Source organism: Eumetopias jubatus, unplaced genomic scaffold, assembly GCF_037043125.1.
Source record: "Eumetopias jubatus isolate StellerSeaLion01/CBP00866 unplaced genomic scaffold, mEumJub1_p1.0 scaffold_1, whole genome shotgun sequence".
In the NCBI taxonomy this organism is placed as follows: Eukaryota; Metazoa; Chordata; class Mammalia; order Carnivora; family Otariidae; genus Eumetopias; species Eumetopias jubatus.
The window spans coordinates 128,755,158-128,770,115 of NW_028274807.1; the positions used below are offsets into that span (position 1 = coordinate 128,755,158).

The 14,958-nt window shown below is 36.2% G+C and overlaps 1 protein-coding gene across 4 annotated transcripts in view; it reads right to left on the reverse strand.

Annotated features, from left to right (window-relative positions):
* The window catches only part of ATP2C1 (ATPase secretory pathway Ca2+ transporting 1), a 165,692-nt gene that overhangs the window by 68,785 nt on the left and 81,949 nt on the right, over positions 1-14,958 (reverse strand). For all 4 annotated transcript variants that reach the window (XM_088026210.1, XM_028099279.2, XM_088026223.1 and 1 more), the window contains 2 exons: positions 11,458-11,519; positions 7,236-7,344 (listed from right to left, as the gene is read on the reverse strand). In XM_088026210.1, coding sequence (XP_087882336.1) covers positions 7,236-7,344; positions 11,458-11,519 — 171 coding nt within the window. The remainder of the gene's footprint in view (positions 1-7,235; positions 7,345-11,457; positions 11,520-14,958) is intronic.

The window sequence follows — 14,958 nt, forward strand, 5'->3', positions numbered from 1 at the left end:
CCAATAGTCTACTCCATTTCTTTTGACAGCTAATTTAAAATTGCCTTTTTTTTTAAAGTCTGTATATAAGTTTGATAATTCAGAAACGTTTAAAACCAAAGTTTCAGGGATAAATTACTAATAAGAGGGAGAGCAATATACTGTAATCAATTTATCAAGTTGGCCTATCAAAAATATACACTGAAGTTGATATAAAAGCTTGTGAATAGGGCACTCAAAGAATTGGTCCCTCTACTAAAACAATCATGGGCTGACAAAAACTGACAGAATCAACTCTCGAATCAAAAACTTAAAACAACCAAGGAAGTGCTTAATGAAGAAAAAGGCAGCTAAATTTTGGTAAGAAGGCACTGTGGCATTTTTTTTTACCTGTCTCCCATCTCCCACTGCCCAGAGAAGCAGTGCTGGCTGAGGGGACAGAAGCTTGTCTTCCTGTTGGAGCTTACTGGTAGTTGGGGACTAAAAAAGACCTTGTTCTTAAAAGACTGTACTTCTGTGTTTTAACCTGCCTGGCAGTTCCCGGGGGCACTGGTGCAGAGGCTAATATTTATTTCACCACCCCACTCTAATGCAGCCTGTGACTTTCTTGGTGTCTGCCAAAAGATTAAGGACATATACTAGCAGGCAAGGGACTAGGAATAAGGCAAGCAGCAGACACAACCAAAAGACTGGGAAGAAAGAAGCCAAAGAGGAAGTTTTGAGAGGGAATATGGGCTTGGAAGGGCTGCCAAATATACCATGGAAGACAGAGTGCAGAATGGATACCTATAACCAGATGTGTGCTCAGAAAGACCTGAGAAGACCCTAGACTTGCACCCTGACAGATCTGTGGATTTGGCACAAGCAGGTGAAGGTGAAGGCAGCATTGGAGACAGCCTAGGCTCAAGGATCAAGAAGTACCCCAACTCAAAAACAAGCTACAAAGACCAAGAGAATAGTAACTGTTTTTCCTCTTTGACTTGAGAAAGATAAGGCTAGCTGCTAAGATAATGGAACAGAAACGTCAGAGACCACACACAAAAAGGAATACAGTCTTTACCAAAAAAAAGTCACTCAACAAATTCAAACACTAAAACCCTCAAAAATCAAAAATAACAAACCTTGAGGAAGGGTAGAATCTAATGTACAGAATTGTGACAGTGTAACATTCAAAATACAAAGTTTTCAACAAAAAATTACAAATACAAAAAAACCCCAAAAGTATGACCTATTCACAAGAAAAAAATGAACTGATAAAAATCATCCCTCAGCAAGGCCAGACACTGGACTTACTAGAAAGACTTTAAAGCAATTGTCTTAAATATGCTCAATAAACTAAAGAAAACTATGGACAAAGAACTAAAGGAAATCAGGAAAACAATTTTTTAAAAAAGACTATCAACTGAGAGAAAGAAAACATAAAAAGGAAACAAACAGAAATCCTGATGCTGAAAGTACAACTGAAATGATAATTTCACTGGAGGGGTACAACAGATCTGAACAAGGAGGGAGATAAAAATGAACAAACAAAAAGACAGGACAACTGAAATTAACCAGTCTGAAGGAGAGAGAGAAAAAAATATAAAGAAAAATGAAAAGAGCTTAAGGTACCTGTGGGACATCATCAAACATACCAATATAAGTATAATGCAGTCTCAGGGGGAAAAAGAAAAGAAATGGGCAGAAAGAATATTTGAAAAGATAATGGAAAGAAAACTTCCCAAATTTAAAAGACATGAATCTATATAAAGAAGCTCAATAAACTCCAAATAGTAAAAACTCAAAGCCATTTGGACTGGCAGACATAATCAAACTGCTGAAAGACAAAAACGCAATCTTGAAAACAGCAAAGGTAAAGCAACTCATCATGTACTCCTCAATAAGATTAGCAGCCCAGGGTGCCTGGGTGGCTCAGTCGTTAGTTAAGCTTCTGCCTTCGGCTCAGGTCATGATCCCAGGGTCCTGGGATCAAGCCCCATAACGGGCTCCCTGCTCCATGGGAAGCCTGCTTCTCCCTCTCCCACTCCCCCTGGCTTGTGTTCCCTCTCTCGCTGTGTCTCTCTCTGTCAAATAAATAAATAAAATCTTAAAAAAAAAAAAAAAAGATTAGCAGCCCATTTCTTATTAGAAACCATGGGGGTGAGAACCAGTAGCCATATCTACAGAGCGGAGAGGGGAAAAAAAAAAGGTCAAAAAGTCTACATCCAGCAAAACTATCTTTCAGAATGAAGAAAAATTAAGACATTCCCACTTAAACAAAAGCTAAGATAATTCACTGCTAGCAGACATGCCCCACAAGAAATGCTAAAGTAGAAGAGTCCTTCAAGCTAAAACAAAAGGAGAGCAGAAAGTAACTCAAAGCCATATGAAGAAATAAACTCAAGTAAACATAACTACACAGGGAAATATAAATGCCAGCATTATTGTATTTTGGCTTTGTAACTCCTCTATTTTATATATGGTTAATGGGAACAGAATACAGAAAAATGTAATTTGTGACATCAACATGAAGGTGTAGGAAAAGTAAGGTGTATAGGAGCTAAGTTTCTGCATGCTATTGAAGTTGGTATGAATTCAAACCACTCTAAATTTAGGATTTTTTTTTTTTTTTAGATTTTATTTGTCAGAGAGAGAGAGAGTGAGTGAGCACAAGCAGGGGAAGCAGCAAGCAGAGGGAGAAGGAGGCTCCCCACTCAGCAAGGAGTCTGATTAGAGACTTGATCCCAGAACCCTGGGATCATGACCTCAGCCAAAGCAGACGCTTAATTGACTAAGCCACCCAGGCGTCCCTAAATTTAGAATGTTAACTGTAATCCACATCATAACCACTAAGAAAATCTAAAAAGTATACAGAAAAAAAATTCAGGAGGTAATCAAAGTGTATTTTTTAAAAATTTCAACCAAACACAAAAAAAGGGGAGACTGGAGAAAGTGAGGAACATAAAAAATATAACACATATAGATAACAAATAGCAAAATGGCATAAGAAGGTCCTCTATAAATAATCACTTTAAATGTAAATGGATTTACAATTATGTGGTATATACGTACAATGGAATACTATTTGGCAATAAAAAGCAATGAAATATTGATATGTGCAAAAACATGGATGAACCCTGAAAACATTGTTAACTAAAATAAGCCAGACAAAAAAAGACTACATAGTATTTAATTCCATTTATAATGAAATGTCCAGAATAGGTACATGTACACAGACAGAGCAAGCAAATTAGTGGCTACCAGACTCTGGGGAAGGGGAGACAATATAGTGACTACTAAAGGTAAACGTGTTCTTTCGGGAGTGATAAAAATGTTCTACAGTTAACACTGTGGTGATGGTTGCACAATTCAGACTATATGGAAAGTGACTGAATGATAGATTTTAAATGTGTAAATTGTTTTGAATGTGAATTATAGCTCAGTGAAGTTTTGTGTGGGCTGTTTTTTTGTTTTGTTTTGTTTTTAATCTTTTTGTATGTGGTAGATAGACTAGCACTTTTGGCATAGACTAAGAGCTAGTTAAGAATGCAGAATCTTGGCACCCCAGAGCTGCCAAAACAGAGCCCAGATGATTCCTATGCACCTTGAAAGTTAGGATATAATGCCCTGGGGCAACTCTCTGTCACAGTGAGAAAACAGAGACCTAGTTAAGTGGCTTACCTAAGCTCATATGGTCAATTCAAAAGATACATTTTATTCTTTGAATCACAGTTGTTTGCAAGTTGGTGTCTCCCAGTAGAAAGGGCACAAATTGTGTCTTTCTCACTTCCTAGCCCTAAAGCCTGGTACAGTGTTCTATACATGATACTCAAACATTTACTGGATGGCTAAAATGACCTCATTACACAGACCAATTTCCAAAGAGAGGCATTACATTTTGCCTAAATCAGCTCCATTACCAAATTAAGCTCCATTACCAAAATAAGTAAATTTAACATATCATACATGCACTTGTATTTTAGCAAATGTTTGAAAAGATTTTTAGACCCCTAGACTTAGAAACTCCAGTGGCAACCCTCTCGGATCCCCTCCCTCTTCGGGAGCTTTGTACTATCACTTTGCTATCTCTCAATAAGCCTTGCTTTGTGGCCCACCACTCTGTCTGGTCTACTTCTTCATACTTTGAAGCAATGTGACCAAAAACCGCAGGCACCAATGGAGAAAAAAATCCCGTGACAGTAGGGTTACTGCCACCAACACATACTGGTTCATTCCTTGGCTATGGAAAATGACTCAGGCAAGAAAGCAAAATACAGAATTCCTTAAGTTATCAATACTAATCTTCTTTAAAAAGGATTTGCAAATGACAGTCTTAGCCTGCTATGGACTGAATTGTGTCACAGTAAAATTCATGCCGAAGCTTTAATTTCCAATACCATAGTAATTACCTTGGGAGGTAATAAGAATTAGAGGAGCTTGTGTGGGTGAGGCCCTCGTAATGGGATTAGTGGCTTTATAGGAAGTGGAAAAGAGACAGCAATCACTCAACCCACCCAGTCTATGGTATTTGATTATGGCAGCCTGACCTGACTTAAGACACAGCCTACGAAGAGGTAATACCATATAAAAGTTGTGTAGCAGTCATATCACTGAACTTGCAGACAAAATGCAACTGAATGCCCAGGCAAGTTCTACAGTCAAAATCTGAACCTTCAAAATTTATGACAGGAACCCTAGAGTTGCAGCATGACAACGCTAACGTGGCGACCTTGGTCTTAGACCACATCATCCACAAGAAGAGAAATATACCATGAAAGTCCAGATTTTGCTTTTTCTAGAGTGAAATCGACACACTTTGTTTTGAGAGATTAATAATATCTCAAAGGTATGTGAGTTTTCGGTTTCCTTTAAATCTTAACGAAGAGCTTATTTCATACAAGAACATCAAATGACCAGCTAGCCTTAAAAAAATCATCCAAAGATCACCACAGCCAAATTCTGCAAATAACACTCCAATAAGCCAACCTAATTCCAAAAGCTAGGAGCCTGTGTCCAGAAGAGAAACTGACCTTAACAGCCTTATTATGCCATAGGTTAGTAGAAGCAGCACAAAAGGTTCAAATCTTTTAGGAATATTATCTCAATCTGCCGTAAAAGTTGCTGTAAAAGTCTGTTTGAGGTACCAAGGTGATAGGTAAAATGAACAGGACAGAAAGTGATAGAGGGAATCAAAGATGTTCAACTATATACATAAACATGGATTAACTAGAAGAAAATCAACTTTATCACTGCCAAATAAAACATGTGCTAGTGAAAGTGTCTGAAAAGTTAACAGGTAAGGGAAAAACAGTAACAACAAATTACTCCACAAAGTACATGCTTTCAATTTTTATAACATCAAACTTTAAAAGGTGAAAAATTCCCTTAATGAACTCACAGTAAGTCTTCAAAGTATATTTGATAAGTGGATAAGATACATACTAATCCAGAACTCTGGTCTCTTCCTATTTGCACATGAACTCTGAAATAATTAATTCTTAGATTAACGCTTATTTAAATGAAAACCCTAAAATACTTTACCAAGTCAAATGGAGTTTTAAAGTTTCTCTGTCATTATACTGCTCAAAATGTTCAAGTAATGGGGAACACCATCTTTTTACTACCCCACTGAGGAGGTCTGCTTCTAAACTGGAAGCAAAGGACTCCAGAATAAATGATGACATAAACTCCATGAATTCAAATTAAGACCCTCTCGGGAAAGGGAAGATGATTTATATCAAGTGACAGACCTGCCAAATCTCTAAGGAATAATAATCCAAGGTCTTCTCATAAACTAAGTATTAGGAATAGAAAGAAAGGAGAGGAAATGAATAAAAAAAGATATAACATAATAAACTAAGGGCAGAAAGTAATAAAGCAAAATTAACAATATTCCCAATACTTGCTGTATTATCAATTATTTCCACTCACCAATTAAAGCAATCTGGTATCTTCCTAAGGAGAAATTTTAAGTATTTGAAAAAAAGGCCATTACTTCAGGACTAAATGAAGTCTGTTCTTATTATAGTTCAGAAAGTTTCTTTAGGCTTTCCATAACCTCTATGAACACTCAGATTTTGGGCCATAGTAAGTATTGAAAGACTGTCACCTCTATAGGTGTTAATGAATAGGCCTTTAATTCCAAAAGTAGATGAGAGTGGCATGCTAAACTAGATGTCTAACTCCATTTTCTAGTCCGTCAATCTATTCTATACACTGAGGCCAGATTAAGGTAAGATCATTTGCCAGCTGCATATGACCTTCAAAGCTAATTCCTAACCAATAAAATCTGAGGTAGAGCTTTGTATCCAAGGCCCCCTTGAATCTGATTCCACCATATATTTTTTACCCTTAACATATTCTAGCCCGGTACTATACACTGGGACATTCACAGTGATCTGAATACTGCTGCTTCATGGTCTTCCTCATCTCTCCCAGTACTACCCTTCAACCCTTCAATTCTCACCACCAAAGCCATGCTGTCTGAGGCATTATCTGATTTTCACTGAAATCAGAAGTAACTGCTCCTTTCTCTAAATTTTCACACTCCATTCTTTGTACTTCTCTTAGTCACTCACCAGGTTCTATCTTATTTTATGGTGAGTGATTTATGTACATAAATAGTATGCTCCCTGATCACAAGAACTCATTACATCATCTTTGTGTCTCCCACAAGGCCTACCACACCATTTCCATAAAGCTCAGCTGATTCACTAATGGACACCTCAAAAGACTCTGTGGTAAAGATTAATATATTTTAAGAAAAGAAGACATGTTTATATATGTTACATTTTAAACTTGAAAACCAGGAGTTTCCAAATCAACTATGCATTAATTCTTAAAATTACTAATGTCTATTCTTTAGTCTACATCCAAGTATTTTCACTTCTCACAAACGGATCACCAAATGCTATGGTCTGAATATGTGTCCCCCACCGACTTTATATACTGAAATCCTAACTCTCAAATATGAGGTATTAGGTGTGACTTTTCAGATGTGGTTAGGTAATGAGGGTGGAGCTGTCACAAATGGAATTAGTGTTCTTATAAAAGAGACCTCACAAAGCTCCTTAGCCCCTTCCACCATGTGAGGACAGAGAGAAGGCACCAGCTATGAACCAGAAGAGGGCCCTCATCAGAATGCAACTGGGCTGGACCCTTGATCTTGGATTTCCCAGCCTCTGGAACTATGAGAAATAATTTTCTGTTGTTTATAAGCGAGCCAGGCTATGGTATTTTGTTACACCAGCCCAAAGAAATTAAAACACCAAACTTACCTCAAACAAGCGTAAATCAGCAGGAACTCTGTCCCCAACAGAAAGGCAAACTGTATCACCTGGAACCAAGTCTCGAGCAAGTGTATGTTCCAATTTTCCTTCACGTACACTGTAACATGAAACAGAAACAACCATGGCTGAAAAAAGAAAGCCACACCACTTATTTAAAAAAATTCTTTCTAGTGGGCTTACCTGAGGAAAAATATATTGTAGTATTATTACCACTTCAAAGAAGCTAAGTCAAATATAAGAAACTAAGCAAACAATTATTTTTCTATTCTTGGTAATTAAGATGTTCAGATGACAAAAAAAGCACCGGAAACAGTAACCAGTGATCGTTCAAATGTAAAATGTGAAAACTGAAGCAACCTTCTTATTCATCTGGGCCTGTCTGATTGTGCATCACTGCAACCCCAACAGTGCTTAGCACATAGTCACACACACACAAAAACTGTTGAATAATTCCATGTCTCAACAATCTCAGTATTAGAACTTAAATGTTTTAATATCACAACTTGCCACACTGAACAGAACATCAATTTTTCATGTCAGACTAATGATTTCTACCTTATGTTTAGACAAATCTGGTGCCACAATGTATACTGTACTACTCACATTCAATTTCTATTTTTAAGAGTGAAAATCCATTTTCATTTGTCTCCATGTATTTTTTGATTTCCTCTTTGATTTCTTGGTTGGCCCATTTTCATTGTTTAGTAGCATGCCATGTAGCTTCCATGTATTTGTGTTCTTTCCAGATTTTTTCTTGTGATTGATTTCCAGTTTCATACCATTGTGGTCAGAAAAGATACATGATATAATTTTAATCTTTTTGAATTTATTGAGACTTGCTTTGTGGCCTAATATGTGATCTATTCTGAAGACTGTTCCATGTGCACTTGAAAAGAATATGTACTCCACTGTTTCTGGAGAATGTTCTGTATATATCTATTAGGTCAATTTGGTCTAATGTGTCAAAGTCACTGTTTCCTTGCTGATTTTCTAAAAAAAAATCAGTGGTCTAAAATCTTTGGGACACAGCAGTAATTAGGTTCTAAGAGGGAAGTTTATAGCAATACAGGCCTACTTTAAGAAACAAAGTCTCAAATAAACCTTACACCTAAAGAAGCTGGAAAAAGGAGAATAAGCCAAAGCCAGTAGAAGGAAAAAAAATAATAAAGATTAGAACAGAAATAAATAAAATGGAGACTAAAAAAAAAATAGAACAGATCAATAAAGCTAAGAGTCAGTTCTTTGAAAAGATCAACAAAATTGATAAACCTTTGGTCAGACTCCTCAAAAAAAAAAGAGGGAGGACTCAAATAAATAAAATCAGAAATGAAGTAGGAAAAATAAATGATACCACAGGAATACAAAGACTTATAAGAGAATATTATGACAAATTATATGCCAACAAATTGGACAACTTTGAAGAAATGGATAAATTCCTAGAAACATATAACCTTCCAAGACTGAATCAGGAAGAAAGAAAATTGAACAGACTGATTACTAGCAATAAAATTGACAGTAGTCAAAAAATTCCCAGTAAAAGTCCAGGACCAGGTGGATTCACAGGTGAATTTTACCAAACTTTTAAAAAGAAGAGTTAAAGGGGAGCCTGGGTGGCTCAGTCATTAGGCATCTGCCTCGGTTCAGGTCATGATCCCAGGGTCCTGGGATCGAGCCCCGCATCGGGCTCCCTGCTCAGCAGGAAGCCTGCTTTTCCTTCTCTCACTCCCCCTGCTTGTGTTCTGTCTCTCGCTGTCTTTCTCTGTTAAATAAATAAATTTTTAAAAAATCTTTAAAAAAAATTCTATAAAATAAAGAAGAGTTAATACCTATTCTTCTCAAACAATTCCAAAAAATGGAAGAAAAGAAAAGCTTCCAAATTCATTTTATGAGGCCAGTATTACCCTGACACCAAAACCAGATTAACACACTACAAAAAACAAAAACTACAGGCCAATATCTCTGATGAAGACAGATCTAAAAATCCTCAACAAAATATAAGCAAACCAAATCCAACAACACATTAAAAATGTCATTCACCACGATCAAGTGGGATTTATTTCAGGAATGCAAAGGTAGTTCAATATTCCCAAATCAATCAACATGATGCATCACATTAACGAGAAAGGATAAAAAAAAACTATATGATCATCTCAACAGATGCAGAAAAATCATTTAACAAAGTACAACATCCATTCATGACAAAAACTCAACAAAATAGGTTTAGAGGGAACATACATCAACATAACAAAGGCCTTAAAAGGAGAAACCCACAGCTAACATCATACTCAATGGTGAAAAAGAGCTTTTCCTCTAAGATCAGGAACAAGGCAAAGATGTCCACTACCACCACTTTTATTCAACATAGTACTAGAAGGCATTGCCACAGGAATCAGACAAGAAAAGAAAAAGCATCTAATTTGCTAAGGAGGAAATAAAACTCACTATCTGCAGATGACATGTTACTATATATAGAAAAACCATCCAGATTCCACCTAAAAACCACTGGAACTGATAATGAATTCAGTAAAGTAACTGGATACAAATTAAAATGCAGAAATCTGTTGCATTTCTATGCACTAATAATAATGAAGGAGAAAGAGAAACTAAGAAAACAATCCCATTTACAATTGCACCAAAAAGAATGAAATATCCAGGAATAAACTGAACTACAGAGGTGAAAGACCTTTCCTCCAAAAACTATAAAACACTGATGAAAGAAACTGAAGATGAAACAAACAAATGGGAAGACCGACACAAAGATCAATGGAACAGAATAGAGAGCCCAGAAATAAACCCATGCTTATATGGTCACTTAACCTACAATAAAAGAGGCAAGAACATACAATGGGGAAAAGACAGTCTCTTCAATAAATGGTATTGGGAAAACTGGACAGCTACATGCAAAACAAACTAAACCACTCTGTTTTACCATACACAAAAATAAACTCAAAATGAATTAAGACCTAAATGTAAGACCTAAAACTATAAAACACCTAGAAGAAAACACAGGCAGTAATTTCTCTGACATCTGCCACAGAAACATTCTTCTAGACATGTCTACTCAGGCAAGGGAAACAAAAGCAAAAATTAACTATTGGGACTACACAAAAATATAAAGTTTGTGCACAGCAAAAGAAACCATAACAACAAAAACACACCAAAAAAAACCCCAGCAACCTACTGGATGGAGAAGGTATTTGCAAATAATATATCCAAAAAGGGGTTAATATCCAAAAGATATAAAGAACTCCTACAACCTGACACCAAAAAAAACCCAAAAAAACACCACAACAAATAATCTGATTAAAAATGGACATGAATAGACAGTTTTCCAAGAAAGACACACAGCCAACAGACACATGAAAAGATGTTCAACATCACTAATCATCAGGGAATGCAAATCAAAACCACAATAAGATTATCACTTTAGATCTGTCAGAATGGCTACAATCAAAAAGACAAGAAACAACAAGTGTTGGTGAGGATGTGGAGAAGGAACCTTCATGCACTGTTGGTGGGAATACAAAATGGTGCAGCCACTGTGAAAAACAGAATGGACATTTCTCAAAAAATTAAAAATAGAATTACCATATGATCCAGTAATTCCACTACTAGGTATTTTCCCAAAGAAAATGAAAACACTATTTCAAACAGATAAATGCATCCCTATGTTTACTGCAGCATTATTTGCAATAGCCAAGATATGGAAGCAATCCAAGTGTCCATCCATAGATGAATGGATAAAGAAGATATGGTGTACGTGTATACACACACACACACACACACACACACACACACACACACACACAGGAATATTACTCAGCCATAAAAAAGAATGATATTTCACCATTTGCAACAACATAGATGGACCTAGAGGGTAGAAAGCTAGGTGGAAATAACTCAGAGGAAGACAAACACCATATGACTTCACTCAAATATGGAATTGAAGAAGCAAAACAAAAGACAAAAGTGACAAACAAAAAAACACTCTTCAATACTGAAAACAAGCTGGTGGCTGCCAGAGGGAAGATAGGTGAGGGTGTCGGTAAAAGAGATAAAGGGAATTAAGAGTATACTTACAGTGATGAGTACTGAGTAATGTAAACTGCTGAACCATTGTATTATATGCCTGAAACTCTTTTAACACTGTATACAAATTATAATTCAATTAAAAAAAATTAGAAATCCGTATCAGAAACAAGGATCATACCAATGGCATTCTGGTGGCATAAGTTTACTCAGTTCTTCAAGAGATTTTTCTGAACGATATTCCTATTTATTAAAAAAAAAAAAAGCAGAACATAATATTAAGAGAAAATATTTATAAAGAAATGCAAATATATATGTTCCTATGTACATATTCCATATTAGACTTAAGTAAATAATAATCTCATTTTTTAAAAACTTCCCCCAGTTCTTATCTTTTCCTTTACTTGCACTTATATTCCTAACACATAAAAGTTTATTCCTTATTAAATAATGTTAAATTACAGTGGCCAAACAATTCTGACAAGTAAATATTCCCAATTCTACATGTTAATATTCAATGTGAAACCTAAGGTCAGTTTATTTATAAGAAAATGAAGAACACTCATTAGTGTGTCCAAAAAGTATATAATTTTCAGTCATTAAAAGTTAAAATCATTGAGCCTCATGATTAAGATAATTTTACTTTTAGTGTTTAATGACCAAAGAAGTCAAAGACAATTAACTGCAAGCAACATCTGCTTTGAAGATATAAGCACATGCTTACTGCAAAGGTTTATGAAGTTTGCTTAGAAAGAACATCTGTTAAATAAGAGTGAGTTGTGGCTGGCACTACTTTCACAGACATCTTTCCCATCACCCTGAATTATCCAAAAGAGGACATTCTCAGGAGCCCCAAGTCTGCGATGCTCCAGCCTTTCTCTAATGCATATAATCAAAGCTGAGAGTCAGAGACATCTTTCATCTCATCATACTACTTAGTCCACGTTTCCATGGGCAGTCTTGCTTCACATAACATCACTGCTATTTCTGTCTCATGTCTGTACTAAATACACCATTCTTTTGATCTAAGTTTAAAAATGGAGAGGGGTGAGTAGTGGGAGTGAAACTTGGGGAGTGTTTTGAAATGACTGCAGTGCTAGTACTATTCAAAAGTTCATACCCATCACAAACTTTTTGAAATAGCAAATGCAAAGCTATATAAGAGTAACTTAGAATTAAACGAGTATTTACTTAGGCAAGAGGAACAAATGTGAGAGTAAGGCAAATCTATAATATGAAAATTCTAAATACCCCTCCCCCAACCATAACAAGGATATTAAGGAATTTGGAAGTTTTACCCAAAAATTCCACAGAAGGCTAGAAAACACTCACCAATTCTAGATCCTAGTAATAAATGACATAGAAGCTGCCCAATCTTTACCTCCCTTTTCAGACTTCTTAGGCTTCACTCCCTACAACTACAGAGATACTTCTGTATCAAAATGACCTTTTAACATGTCACTAAAAACCTGACAGCCATCTCTAATGAACATTTAAAAGTTATATTTTAAGTTTATTGTAAGGTGGCATCAATGTATGACAATATAAAACCAGCTATTTTCATGGCTGTGAAGGTATACAATGGGGTGAGAAATGGAGATTTTTGAAAGAGAGGGAAAAAAGGGTAGACATAAGTATAAAAATATACACGCACTCTCCTCCTAAAACCCAGATAAAAACACAAATATTAAATAAGACAAATCATTGAGAATTTCAGAGTTTTGGTAATTTTCTGACAAAGCACTATAATAAGTTCAAGTGGCAGCAAATAGGATCTTTTAGAGAGGGTTTTTAATTGCAGTTTATACAGAGTATTTTGTTGGTTTCAAGGCACATTTGGGTAAAAGGTTTATGTATGTATAAGAAACCAGACCTACCAATCTAAAACTGGGCCTTTCATAACTGTTTCAATTCTTTCTGGAGTTTTCCATCAACTGAACCTATCACAGAGATATTTAGCAGATAGTTTCTGCTATTGCATTCACAGTGTGTAACATGCAATCTTTGTGGAAAATTCCACACTATGTTAAAATCACAATTTTGTAGGTTTTTTTGAGGTAGGTGTTCTCTACACATCAACAGAACAAGCAAAGGTCCTCTTATCCATAGTGATAATACTGGAGGAATCCCTCTGAAGAAAGTCACTCCGTATTTCTCAAGCATTATTAAAGATGCAAGAGGGTCCCAGTTACTGGTTGAGTGGATAGTACCACCCAAATGTCTGAATGAAGAGCTGCCTTGAATGATGACCAGCCTGGAAGGACCTCTCTGCTACACTAACTAGCTCCACCTGCCCCAACGCAACTTTTGTCTGTTCTAAGCAAAAAAGATTCCCTGGAAACAGAATCCCTGATGGTCTACTGATGGAGCTCACAAACTTGCTGTAGATAATCTGATTACAACAGACTTTTCCACAGTGGGTTACTGTAAACTAATAACTAATTAGTTAGAGATTGCCACAGGAACTGGATAATGACAGGAAATACCCAAGGAATTAACCACAGTGTGAAAATAACCACTATCACTTAAAATATAGTCTTAAGAGTGAAAACAACATGAACTTGAGTACCAAACAAAACATCTTCCCCTAAACGAGAACAGTCCTTTTTTTTTTTTTTTTTGAGTAATCTCTACACCCAATGTGGGGCTCGAACTCACAACCCTGAGATCCAGAGTCACCCAATTGAGCCAGCCAGGTGCCCCAGTCCTTCTATTCTTATGAACTATACTTTAAAACTTTTAGCTAATAAAATGAGACCTGCCAACACCGTTCTAAAATATGAAGTTATCTGGGCACCTGGGTGGCTCAGTTGGTTAAATGACTGCCTTCGGCTCAGGTCATGATCCTGGAGTCCCGGAATCGAGTCCCACATCGGGCTCCCTGCTCGGCAGGGAGTCTGCTTCTCCCTCTGACCCTCCCCCCTCTCATGTGCTCTCTCTCTTTCTCTCTCTCTCATAAATAAATGGAATCTTAAAAAAAAAAATGTATTTCATTAAAAAAATAAAATAAAATATGAAGTTATCAGATATTAAACATAAAACTAAGCCTACGTTTTTATATATGACTACACTTGTGATAAAAATCCTGACATTATCTCCACATTACTCACATTTCATTTTTAAAAGGAATTCCCTCATCATATGTTTTATTTACTGTTTCAATGTCTATGCTGAATTGGAAATTTGATCCAGATCAGAACATTCTTTCTGTGTAGGAAATGAGGAATTTAAACCTGGCCCAATTTTTTAATTGAAAAAAAATTTTAAACCTGTTCCTGGCTTTTATTTCTATTACTGTGCTTTTTGTTTCCATCTGCTTCAGTTACCTTTAATTTCATCAAATATAAAACTACATTTTCGGGGCGCCTGGGTGGCTCAGTCATTGGGTGTCTGCCTTCGGCTCAAGTCATGATCCCAGGGTCCTGGGATCAAGCCCCACATCGGGCTCCCTGCTCATCAGGAAGCCTGCTTCTCCCTCTCCCCCTCCCTCTGCTTGTGTTCCCTCTCTCGCTGTGTCTCTATCAAATAAATAAATAAATAATCTTTAAAAAAAAAAAACACTACATTTTTTTCTTCATGCTACTATCTAAATCAAAGCAGTCAAGTTAGTTCCACAAAGTACCCTGGAGAACTAAATTTCTGAAATCATTTCAAAAACAAAGAATGAATTATTCTGACCAAA